Here is a 13536-nt window from a genome sequence, read left to right on the forward strand (position 1 = left end):
GTGTACATGTGTACATGCGTGTACATGCACAGTGGTCAGAGGAAAACCTGCAGGGGTCACCACAACATGAGGAACTTATTAACGGGTCTCAGCATTAGGAAAGTTGAGAACCACTGATATAGAACCTTGCTAACACTGAAGCAGGTACTCAGCCTTGTTTTGTGCTATTGGATAATCAGCAGCAGCATTGAACAGCAATGCCTAGGGCATTATGCTTAGCATTTAATCAAGTTAACATGTTAAAATCAATACCTTAGAAGCCACAAAATAAGGAGTAATAATTTTATAGATTTTTTTTTCCTTTTGCAATTCTTTATCATTTCTTGGTATTATCAACTTTAAATCTAGAGAAGCTGTATGTTTCCTAAGAGCAACATGTAAGTGATTATTGTTTCATTTCCCTCTTTTAGTAACAGTCCATTCCTTACATGTGGTTTCCCTAGTTTAGCCATCAAGCCCCATAACTCCAGCTTCAGAGCATCTGACTCTTCCTTCTGGTCTCTGTGGGCACCCACATATATGGCTATACGTATGCACAGACACTTGTACAAATAAAAAAATAGAAAATCTTTTTTAAAGTTGCGTCTTAAAATTTAAAATATTTTTTAAAATGTGGAAAATAAATTTTTGAAAGAGTGAAATGACTGATATCCAGGTATTTATCACAAATACGTTTGGCTGTAGCATGTATGTTTAAGTGTTGACATTATTTGACAAGAGAATTCCTGTAGAATAAAATAGAGAGAACCTTCAGAAACTCGACTCAGAATTACTAATTGCTGGTAAATTCATCTGATAATAAAAATTGCTTATATACAACTGTATATCAATAAATACATATCTGGGTATGTACCTAGTTTCTATTTCTGGCATGCATATTAGGCATAAAAGAAATGGTAGTATTTAAAAAACAGAAGCAACTATACATTTGAACTTCTTTGGTCCTTAAACATCTGAATGGTTGTGACTATACATGTTCTTCATTTATATGTTTGTTGTTATATAGTCATATGTACCAGTTTCTCTTGGGCTCTAAGTTCTAGTGTTGCATGATATTTGTTCGTGGTGTGGGTGGGGTTACTTGTAAATAAATCCGTGTATATAACATGTCTTGTGGATTTTGCATGCTATACTAATCTCTATAAATCTACCCTCTCTTTATTCAGAGTATGCTGTCAAGGTCCTTTAATTCCAATCTTACTGCTGTAAGCAGCTCTCACTATGGCAGCTCTAGGGATCTGCATGGCAGCCAGGGCAGCCTTGCCCTGAGTGTTGCAGACGGAAGAGGTTCTGGTGGGCACATTTTTCGAGTGAGTACCTGCAGTAGGCCAGTACTTTAGCACATAGATGAGAGAATTCAGATCACGTTTTAACAATTCTAGGGGAAAAACTTCAGTGACTTAGAAATCTTTATATGTTCTGAGTTATTTTTGACTTAGTTCTACAATTTCTGTCCCTGTTTCTTTGGTCATATGTTAATGGTCTAGCCAGCTAGATTTATAAGTCTAGTAATAAGCATTATATGCACCGGAGTTTAATCATATTTCACAGAATATGATTAAGTATGAGATGGAGAAGTTGTAAAAGTATCAGTGTAAAGGAAAAATCCAAATACAGAATTGAACACATTTCCTTATGGTCCTTAGTGAGGAAAGATGTATTATTCTAGTGAAAGCTTAAGAGTAAATTCAAGTCTGTCATGGCTCAGGAAGGACATAAATGGGCAGCACAGCCCTAAATAAATCCTCCCGTCTGCTCTGAAAGCCCTTTCTTTTCTACAACCTTCTCTTATTCTTTCTGGTAGGTAACTTCCACCTGGACTCTTTCGTTCTAGGCTCTTTACTTTTTTGTCAGTCTCCCTCTGCCTTGATCCCTGGCTGTGCTCTGTTATGTTCCAGAGCAGGAGCTGAGTCCCAGATTCAGTTTGTTATGGCCGCTCTGAGCTGGTCTTGGCCTCTGCTCTGCCAGTAGCCATTACTTGGTCTCTGCTACATAGCAGCAGCAGTCATTGGAGCATCTTAGTTTAAAAGAGGAAGAAGAGGCTGAGCCAGCTTTGATTTCAGCAGATCGTGAATGGTGTTCATAGACATCTAGAATAACTGTTTTTTCCAAATTTGTTTTACATTCACATTTTGCTTTTATTTTTATTAAATTTAAAGCCTGTATGGCTTGAAGTTTAGCTTTTCACTCATGATGTGCTTGCTGTTTTTAAAGAGTGCATACGCATAGCTGTCTATTCAGGCTAGAGTTTAAGGTTCAAGCATTGAGCTATGTTGATCATTATGTATTCTAGAAATATGTTACAATAAGAGAAGAAAAATGAAATACATACTGTTAGTAGACAAAATTAGATCAAATCACATGAAAAAATGCTTAGCCATGTGTTGAACTAGCAACTAACTGGACATGATAGGTACGTCTGTTGCATTTTTTCAAGATTAAATTCCAAATCCTGAAAATTGTACACGTTCTATGGTATATTATAATGGAGTGTATTTTAACTTATTTTTCAATAGAAAATTGACATTTTTCGCTGCTAGAAATATGCTACTTTAAGTTTAAAAAAGTAAAACATACTGTGTTTTGTTTTCTAAATTAGGTGTGTTTAACATGAGCTTAATGTAAATACTGATATTTTATTCACATATTTATAATAATATTCAGAGAGAATGACATTGAGCCCTTTTTTTTTCCTTTAAGGTTATCATTAAGTTAAACTGTAATGAGTAAATATTTAGCATGTGAAGATATATATTAATTTTTTAAAGAATTATTTATTTTATGTATATGAGTACACTGTAGCTGTCTTCAGACACACCAGAAGAGGGCATTGGATCCCATTACAGATGGTTGTGAGCCACCATGTGGTTGCTGGGAATTGCACTCAGGATGTCTGCAAGAACAATCAGTGCTCTTAACTGCTGAGCCATCTCTCCAGCCCCTATGAATTAATTTTTAAAGCATCTCTATAAAACAGTGAGATAATTTTTAAAATATTGAGATAATGTTAATGCGGCAGAATTACAGCACAAGTTGTGTATATAGTTTACTGAGATTGTACATCATCGTAATTGAGGGGACTTTCTATGTAGAACCATGAGGTCAAAACAAGAGCAGTTCATTTTCTTCTCATCAAAAAGACTTTCCTTAGTGCTTAACAGTAATGTATTCGTTGCTCTTAAAATTGGAGAGAATTTAGCCACTGACTACATTTATTGATTAGAGATACTGACTTAGGAGTATAAATAAAAAGAACAAAAACTGGTATATATTATGAAATTTTTCACATTACAGGAACAAATGTCTTGCTATGTACTTTGAAGAAAGTTAAAGGTGCAGAAGGCAGTGGTGATTACAGCATCTGATCTGAGTCATTCTCGTTCTGCAGTCTAGCAGTATTTCTCTCCTTCTTCCATGTGTCATCATTGTTTTGTTTCACATCTTAAAGTATATTATTTGTTTCCTTTTTTCCTTCCTTATTTGAAGCATCCCCAGACATCCAGTCCAGGAGATTGTTGCCAAGATGATAGATTCTTGTCAGGAGAGCAGAACCACCCATCAGGTGCACTTAGTCACAGAGATCTTCCAGACAGCTTGATGAAAGTAGGTGCTTACACCAGAGAAATGAGCTTTCTATGGTTTGCAGTGTTTGAATTGAAATCTCATGTATTTCGACTAAAAATATTTTATGAGGCCTTTCTTGCATTCACTCTGTAGGATTATTTTTAAATGATTCATAAATATAAGATAGAATTTGACTCTGCTGTTTCCCAGTTTTTTTTCTGTGATATTTCACACTAGAGAATCATTTTATAGTTACACTGGTTTCTGTATTATTTTAGTAGTTATTTGATCAAGAAGTTTTTAGTGTTCTTGATAATAAACCTATTTGGGAGGTTAGAAGATGGCTTTATCTTAAATTCTGCATTCTAGAATCTTTACTGTTAGCTAAAAACATTTAAAAATCTTTAGATATAATTAGAACTCATCTTGAAAGACATTTATAGATAATAGAGCAGGTGATCATTGTGGTTTTTAGTATTTTATAGATAAAAACTTACAGATAAATTATTTCGACAATATCAGAGATAGTTTTCATTCTCCCTCAGCCATTCTTTCTTTTCATAACCAATTGTATACCTCTAATGTAATCAGATACAAGTATGAGTCATGTTTATTATCTAAAACTCTTAATTTGCTCTTGAAGGTAGGCATCTAGCCATATCATATATAGACTAATACATGCTTGTTTATTTTATCCCCTTTCCTTTTAATTTAAAGTTATCATTCGGTTCCTTTTTTTTTCTTTTTTTTATATTTTTTTAATTAATCTATTTATTTATTTTTTGGTTTGGTTTTTCGAGACAGGGTTTCTCTGTGAAGCCCTGGCAGTCCTGGAGCTCACTCTGTAGACCAGGCTGGCCTCGAACTCTCAAACTCAGAAATCCGCCTGCCTCTGCCTCCCAAGTGCTGGGATTAAAGGCGTGCGCCACCACCGCCCGGCTCCTTTTTCTTTTCAACATGCGTCTTTATAACTTAGTTTTTAACTTTTTTTAATTTCATGAGACATTGGCTAAACATAGCCTAATATATTTCTTATATTTAATGTGATTAGACAAAACCAAATAGCCAGGTATCAGTGGTTCCTAGGAATAGGATAGGCTCAGTGTCGTAAGCACATGTATGTTAGCACTTGAAACCACTGGAAGATCAAGAGTTTGATGCCAGCATGGGCTAAAGTCAGGGAGCAAGCAAGCAAGACAACTTAGTGGATAGGGGCAGTTGTCCTCAAGTCTGACAGCATGAGTTCAATCTCTGGAACCTACATGGTGGAAAGAGAGAACAAACTCGTGAAAGTTGTTGTCTGACCTTACACACATGTCATGGCCACGCGTGCACCTACACATACGCATATATACACATATAAATAAGTGTTACTTAACAACAGCAACAAAAAGCCATTCAGGTATCTGGGAGGTAGAGTTTTAACTGGGACAGAACATTTGTCTGCCATGAAGAAGGCCTTATCTTAGTTTTTGTCAGAGGAGGATAATGAAATCTGCATATGGAATAAATGGTATAAACAGAAAAAAGTGGGGGCCCTGTAGATTTTTATGTAAATAGTAAAACAGTAGCACAGCCAGGTAGAACACCTTTTGATAGATTTGTAGCTTTAACTCTACAGTTATCCAGTAACAAATAACTATAGTAGATTTTTTTTCCAGACATGTAAGCATAACATGGTACCTAACCCATATAAGATTTGTCACAGAATATTATCATTTTTGTCCACTGTCATAAACTACCCATATATTGTCCTAGACTTGAGAATTAACTAAAATTTTAGTGTAACCATGACAAAAAGTCTCTTTTTAGAATGTTTTCTTACTAAACACCAAATTTTAGCAAGATAAAGTTCACAACATACAGTTGTGAAACTTTTGCCAAACTTCTAATTTTGGATAATTTTAAGGAAATTTTTGTTTTCTGCTATTTTCTGCTTGAAAAATACTTTTCTGTTAGCCAACAAGGAAATTTTAAATGATTAAATAACTGAAACATTTATTTTCTCTTCTGTGTAAAAGTCTTTTTACATATGAACATTCATAATATAAATGTAGGCTTAATTTTTATCTAGATTCTTCATAGAACAGAATAAGCTATTAGCTACAAATGTAATCCTGAGTCTATATCCAGGGTCAGTTTCTTAACCACATGGGTGGTATTAAAGGTGGTTTAACTCTGATGGTGGTGTTTTAACTCTTGTAGAAAATAAAGTAGATATCAGTCTTGGGTTTTTAATATTCCACAGAGCTAATATTTAGAGAGCTTGAAAATTGCTGATACATATACACATGCATAAACAGTAAATCACTTAATTCCTATGTAGATAGCTGAATTGATTTGTTACTTCTGAAAAGGAAGAAATAAAGGTAGCAAATATATTCAAATTAAGAAAAAGCTACAGTCCTGAATTTTTTTCCCCAGAGGAAAACCAAAAAAAGTCTACCTTTTTAGGTGGGCGGTGGTAGTACATGTCTTTAATCTCAGCATTAAGAAGGCAGAAGCAGGTAGATCTCTGAGTTTGAGGCCAGCCTGGTCTACTGAGTGAGTTCCAGGAAAGCTAGGGAGAGAAACTTTATCTCAAAAGATGAACAAACAAATAAACTTTTTGTTACGAAAAGATACCCTTCTAATAGGCTAATTTAAAGGGTGTTTTTAGTATATAAAGATTTGTTTTGGTTTATGTATACCAGTAGTTAAGGTTTTTCAGTATACCTGTTTCCTATTTTAACATTTAGTCAAAGTAACAGTAGATTTATATCTAACAGAAAAGCAATTAATTTAAAATATACATGAGGCCTTCATTTAAAAGTTTGCCATTAGATTTAATCATTAAACATTCAAGCAAGTTTAGAATTAAGACAGTAATAACTTTTCTTTTGGAAAAATAGTTTTAGAAAAATATAGTGGTGTATAAGAATATAGTGGTTTAATAAAGTGGTTTAGAAGACTGTAGTGAGTAACTTAGTATTGAATGGTGTAGAATGTTAAAACTCTAGTGGTTTTGTATTAATCCAAGGAGAATATTAAGATAATTCATGTTTTTCTTAGATGCCTTTGAGTAATGGACAAATGGGCCAGCCTCTCAGGCCTCAGGCAAATTATAGTCAAACACATCATCCCCCTCAGGCATCTGTGGCAAGGCATCCCTCTAGAGAACAACTAATTGATTATTTGATGCTGAAAGTGGCCCACCAGCCTTCATATACACATCCCCATTGTTCTCCTAGACAAGGCCATGAACTGGCAAAGCAAGAGGTAAGACTTATCAAGACTGTTTGAAATATGAAGTTAAACTTTTCATATATCCTTATAGGTGAATAGCAATAACTCCATATAGAATTTTAACAGTAGTTTTTACCACTTTGTTTTATTTATAATAAAGTTTAGTTTTCTAAAGTATTAAACTTTTTAACTTGGCTTTATGATCATGTAACATAAGATTTAGTATTGGGGTGTGTTTTTTTTTAATCTAAAATTACTGCTTGTACATAATGGATTGATGGTGCTCCAGTAGATTTTCTTCTAAGATTGTAAATAGAAGACTATTTACTCTCCGTTCTACGCCAGAGTCTTGGCTCTTAGAGTTGGCAATTTAGCTATAGTCTCCAGACTGGGTTGAAGGTTTGGTCTTGAATATGGTATGGGTCATAATTTCATATGCCTTAGTGGTTTATTTATGAGGTGATGATGATAGATAGCATTGAAACCTTTGGTAGTGATCACATTTTGTTTTGACTGAGTCTGTGTAAACAGGAGCATCCTAAAACAGAAATTTATCTTCTGTCACCTACTATATATAGTACTCTGAAGGCTGAGGCGGGAGAGTAGTATAGTCAAGGCTAGCTTGGATACATCATACAATCCAGGCTAGTTTAGGCTGTTTAGTGAGACCCTGTGTCAAAATACAAGCTGGCACTTAAGGGCCAGAGACAGGAGGATCTCTGAGTTTAAGCCAACCTGGTCTACATAGCAGATTCCAGGTCTTCCAGGACTGCATGGTGAGACCCTATCTTAAGAAAACATTTCTAGATTCTCATTTTGCAGTCGCTTATAAAAACTGCTGTCAGTTGATCTGATCTTAAAATCCTAACTCCCCTGAAACATATAAACAGATAGAGGGAATGAGGAGTTGATTTCTTAAAACCAGCTCTGAACATCATAAGTATCTTATTAACGGCTTAAGTATTGTGTCTTAGGGTAATGACAGCATGGAATTTAGATGATCTGTAAGTGAAAACTGATGGGAATATGTCTATGTGCTCTGTAGGTATGTACCATGCCATTAAAATTCATGCTGGCTAAAAGTTAAAATAGGGTCAACATCAAGTTGATTGACTAAGCTCATAAGTGGTAAAGTTAGGAGCTACACTTTGTAATCCCACTATGCCTTTAACTCACTAACTCATTAACATAAATGCTGTTCTGTGTTGTCATGTCACCTCATCTACCCAAATGTTTATTTTTGATGAATCCTTGAATAGTCTGCTTGAACTTAAATTCACCAGGATATAAATAGGATAGTATTGTATATTTTTCTGATAGTAATATTTCCTTTATTTTCATATTAAATCAGATTCGAGTAAGAGTAGAAAAGGATCCAGAACTTGGATTTAGCATATCAGGAGGTGTCGGAGGTAGAGGAAACCCTTTTAGACCTGATGATGATGTAAGTTGTTTTTTAATATGTCCTTGAACATTCATAAAGTGTCATTTATTAATCCCATACTTAAGTGAAACTGTAAATCTATATTGCTCTCATTCTTTTTCTTTCTTTATTTCCTTTGGTTTTTGAAATTTGATTATTCTGTGTTTGAAGGAAAGAATTTAACCAAAAATATGAATATTGATGATATTACCAAGTTATTTCTAGTTTTTGTTATTGCATCTCCAAAAAAACCATAGAAGTGATATTGCTACATTGATAAAGTCAGAAGCAGAAATTATTTTTACCTGTCAGAGTGTTACTCTGAAAAGTCAAGGAGACAGTTTCCACTATATTCACATATTAGCATGTATTGAAAAAACTGGTTTTCCTTGTTACTGATTCTTGATTTCAGTTTGTAGTTTGGCAATAAATAATTATTTTTTGTTATTGTTCATTAAAGGGTATATTTGTAACAAGGGTACAGCCTGAAGGACCAGCATCAAAATTACTACAGCCAGGAGATAAAATTATTCAGGTAATTAAGTCAACTACCTTTTTATTATTTTTTTCATTTTTATTCTTTAATAATTTTATTTTACAATACTTTCTATTGTTTATATACCTTTTATTTTTAAGTAGTTCTACTTTACACATTGAAAATCATGATTATGTGTTGTATACGTCATTTTAAGTTTAGAAATGTTAGTATTTACTAACTTAGAGGCTCTACTTGGAGATGAGTTATCATTATTATCAAATAGTAAAATTTCAAAATTTGAGAAACTTTTTGCATTTGCACGTTTTTCTGTGTTATTTCAGTCATTCTTTTTTACTAAATACATGAGCTATGGGCACTTCCTACTACTCCACCGTTGTTAGTTCAGATAACAAGAAGTAACCTTCAAACCAAAAATGATAGAGACATTAGAGTTTATCAGCCCAAAGTAGAGATGTCCGATTGAATCCTGCTCAGCCCTTCTGAAATGTTAACTTAGTGCCTTGCATCAGCAGTACATGGAATAAAACAGGCAAATTCATGTTACTACAGTTTTTTAATTTTTAAATAATTTTCTAACTCCAAAAACTCACAAGAACCAGGTAACAAGGTGATTGTGTTTCGTTTGCCATACTCATCTGTGGTATCCACTTATTATTTTCCCTTTACGCGCGCGCGCGCACACACACACACAGAGACACACACACACACGCACACACGAGGTGGGGAGAAAGGAGAGATTATTCTGATGGAAATCTGAAGAATAAGAGCTCAATAAATAATAGCCAGCCTTTATATAACCTGTATGCTGGTCTTGAACCAATGGTTCCTGTGAATGAGAAGTCTAGGTATTCAGGTATCTTTGAAGTTTGGTAAGGCTGGGTGTACCTTAACACATACACACAAAACACCCTGTCTGATCCTGTCTTAGACAAGTACTTCCCAACATCTGATGACTATACTAGAATTATCTAAGGGACTGAGTAGGAGGCTCAGTGACTAAGAGTGCTAGCTCTTCTTCCAGAGGATGCAGGGTGGGTTCCCAGAAACAGCCATCAGTGTCAGGGCATCTGACACCCTCTTCTGGCCTCCTTGAGTACCAGAAATCTAGACACTGCCTTCAGTTACCCTCAAAGTTTGGTAGGCCTGACACATATGAAGGCAGAATCCACATCTACGTACAAAATACAAGCTCCTGGGTTAGTTCTTCAGAGATTGTATTTCCATAAGTATACAGTATAGGGACCATTAGACTATTTGTGTTTCTAATTTTATATATGTGTGTGTACAGATATGTGTTGCACTTCATGAGTGTAGAGGTCAGAGAACAACTTGAAGGAATCAGTTTTCTCCTTCTATAATGGTGGTCCCCAGAATCAAACTCAGGGCTTCCCACATGCAACTAAGTAGCCTTATGCTCTGAGCCACTTCATCAGCCAGTGTGTTCTTTTAAATTGCTAGAATAGTTCCTATTTTCTGACAGGTTTGTGAACTGTCAGAAAATTACATCTAGAATTACAAATACATTTCTAAAATTTTTCCTAAAATTTTTTTCCTCTTTCTTCTAGGCTAATGGCTACAGTTTTATCAACATTGAACATGGGCAAGCAGTGTCCTTGTTAAAAACTTTCCATAATGCAGTTGAACTCATCATTGTACGAGAAATTTCTTCATAAGCACTATAGACAAAAAATATCGGGGAAGATAGCAAAATTTATGGAAGACACTTGCAAGGGAAATGACTATTTTGCTTATTTTTATATATAAAGAAGAACTCAAGCTGTTGGCTCGGAACTTGTACATTTCTGACATAACGGGGCTTGTGGTTGGAGGGAAGAACCACTGTACAGAAGATAAAAGAGACTGTTGGATTCAAATCATATAAAATTTGTTGTTAGGTTTTTAAACTTAGCAAATCAAGGCTACAAAAACAAAATTATGTTGTTTTTGTATAGATTGTAGGTTTATTTTTGGATTTCATACACATGACTGACTGTATGCAAGGCAATAGTTAGCCTTGATGTAGCCAAGAGACAGATGGCAGCGCTGTCTGTCTCATAGCTTTTGTGTCCTTACTTTTATCCAACTGGTATTAATTTTTTTTTCTGCTGAACTACTTTTTCCTTGTGGGTAAGAGATTTGAAGTGTTGGCTTTGCTATGTGCATACTGAGGAGAGGGTAGATGAAGTTGGTGCTGGTGGGTTCACTTTTCAAGGCCAGACTAAAGCATTATTTCCTATAAAAATCTGAGGCAAATGGTAAAAAAAAAGTTATCTGATAATGTATTTTTATTAATGGAGTAATGCAATAAAATATGTAATGTCTTTTTAAAAGACAATAATTGCATTTTATGAGCTGTACAAGATCAATTCTTGTCATAGCTGTTGACTATACATTTGCTACTGGTGATTCAATTTTTAATTTTTTTAGTTACTGAAGTTTTTAACTCTAATGTAGATGCATGTCCATGCATTTCTCATACTATGAAGTCCCGATACTTTTTTTCTTTGATAAATGGTGGTACTTGCAACCTAATTTTTATAATTAGCATTCCATCATAATCTAATTTATAATTTTTGTTTTAAGAAGCAAATGAAACTAAAAAGCCAGTTTTAAGTTTTGTGTGTCCCCCATAATACAAAATGTCAGAGGGTTTCAGAAAGCCTCTGGGTTTGGTTGGCCTGCCATTGCCTTGGTAAAGTGAGAGGAGGAGATGTGAGTGTGCATGGAGCTAGGGAACCAAAGCAAGTCTGTGAGACTGGCACAGTGATAGGGAGGAGTGTAGAGCACAGGGTGGTCCCCGAGGCTGCCAGTGTGGAAAGTGTTCAGATAAAGGGCTGTTCTACAGATAACATTCAATGTGAACTCCACACTTCAGAGGCTTTAAAGGGTTTCTAAACGTACCAGTGTGATAGCGTTTTACCACCAATTGCCTTTGTTCCTAGTTACTGTAACAAATATGGATGATAGAAGTTTATTAATTTTGTTTATCCAAACCATTAATTTTATTTGCTTTTGTTCTATATAATCAAATAAAATTTGGGTAACATGCAGTGGTAAGAAGTAAGGCATGTTTATTTGGACCAGAGAAAAGTGCCATAGGAGACCAGCAACTGTTTTTAGTTAAGGCTAGTCTGAAAACTTTTATTAAAGCAATACTCAGTTCTTTAATTCATTTTTTTTATTTCTGAGAAGCATAATTTTGGTATTTTTCATGTGTTATGCTCTTCTCTTCAACCTTGATTAGTTGAGATTCTTATAGGACTAGCTAAAGCACCACCTACATTATTTTTACAATGAGTTGGACTCATTTCTATTTCTAGCCAAAATAGTCAGCACTTTTAAAAATATTTGAACTTAAATATTGCACTTCTTTCAAGCTGTTATCAATTGGGTATTGTACTGTATAGTTTTAATAATGATTGAAACCCTTTAACAACTCTTTGTAAATTTTAACTCATTTTTAGTTGATTTTCAGTACTATTTACATAGGAATTGATTTTTATGAATATAGTAGAAGAAATGTGCTGTATTTTGATAAAATTCACTTGTATGTGTTGTAATCTCTTAAACAAAGAATGACAAACGGCTTCTTTAATAGAGTCTCGGTGTTCCCTTTATTCTTACTTTATGTTGATGTTGTAAGATAGTCACATCCTCCCTTTTTGATGTCACATCTTCACAATCACTTTAATTAGGAATGATTAAGACACATATGACTGCACAGTTGTCAGTGATCTTAGCTTGGATCATTGACGATGATTTTGCGGAAGAAGTTAGGGCGTCACAGAGTCGGCTTTGGTGATCCACTCAGTGCAGCAGGTGGTATGTGTGCTAGCATTCTGTTTCACCGCACTGCACTTCATTTTAGGTTTTGGAGGACTCTTGAAAGTCAGGTAAGAAACATTGTTGTCCAAGTTTGGAATAACATAGAATAAAAGTAAAATTTAAATAGTAAAGTGTTGTACTTAAACTTAACACCCCAAGTTTTCTTACAGAATATTGGAGGGGTGATTAAAATTACACTTTGTGAGAATTTTGTTGTAACAGTATTACAGTTTGAATGATAAATCTATACCTTTTGATGGAATGCAGAAGCCATTTTTAACTTATATTTACTAAATTTATTTACTAAATTTTTAAACTTATATTTACTAAATTTATTTACTAAATTGTCGTAATGACCATGCTCAAAACTGACTTTAGCACCCACTATGTAGCAGGTTTTCAAAACCAGATCCATCTTGTTTGTGGTAACTGTTTAAATGTCAGTGAGGGTCTCAGGAGTACTCAGTCAGGAAGGTGCTTTCCACATAAGCATGAGGGCCTAGGTCTGGGTCCATATGAAACAGCATGTGGCTGTAATCCCAATGCTGAGGAGGAAGACCAGCCTAACAGAATTTGAACTGCAGCTTCAGTAAGAGACCCTGTCTAAAAAAGGAAAAAGTAAATATAAGGTGGAAACGTATTGAGAAGACACCTGGTATCCTCCTCTGGCCTATATGCACTTGCATACATAAACATGTACATACAGCATTACATTCTAGTGTTTTGGGGCTTTTCAGTTTATTCTTATATGTATTGGTGCTCTGCCTACATGTATGTCTGTGTAAGGGTGCCAGATCCCCTGGAATTGGAATTACAGACAGTTATGTGTTATAGAAATTATTAGAATCCCTGCCTGGAGCCTCTACTTTGCCCTTGGTTGTTAAGTTCCTGGATGAAAGACACACTGGCAGCCTTTGTATTTACAATAAGCCTTAATCCACATAATAGCTGGGGCAGCTGCCTGCCCTCCATGCTGTTCGAATCTACTTTCCTCTCAATA

At 34.9% G+C, this 13536-nt stretch overlaps 1 protein-coding gene across 4 annotated transcripts in view; it reads left to right on the top strand.

The window, feature by feature from the left end:
* The window catches only part of Erbin (erbb2 interacting protein), a 100944-nt gene extending 88634 nt beyond the window's left edge, over positions 1-12310 (top strand). The window contains exons 22-27 of one of the 4 annotated variants that reach the window (XM_028784309.1): positions 1167-1310; positions 3487-3603; positions 6616-6822; positions 8141-8233; positions 8673-8747; positions 10277-12310. In XM_028784309.1, coding sequence (XP_028640142.1) covers positions 1167-1310; positions 3487-3603; positions 6616-6822; positions 8141-8233; positions 8673-8747; positions 10277-10384 — 744 coding nt within the window. In that variant the 3' untranslated portion in view covers positions 10385-12310. The remainder of the gene's footprint in view (positions 1-1166; positions 1311-3486; positions 3604-6615; positions 6823-8140; positions 8234-8672; positions 8748-10276) is intronic. The other 3 variants (XM_028784315.1, XM_028784318.1, XM_028784323.1) reach the window with 3 other exon arrangements.
* Positions 12311-13536: the final 1226 nt, after the last annotated feature.

This window comes from Grammomys surdaster, unplaced genomic scaffold (genome assembly GCF_004785775.1).
Source record: "Grammomys surdaster isolate TR1022 unplaced genomic scaffold, NIH_TR_1.0 99, whole genome shotgun sequence".
Lineage (NCBI taxonomy): Eukaryota > Metazoa > Chordata > Mammalia > Rodentia > Muridae > Grammomys > Grammomys surdaster.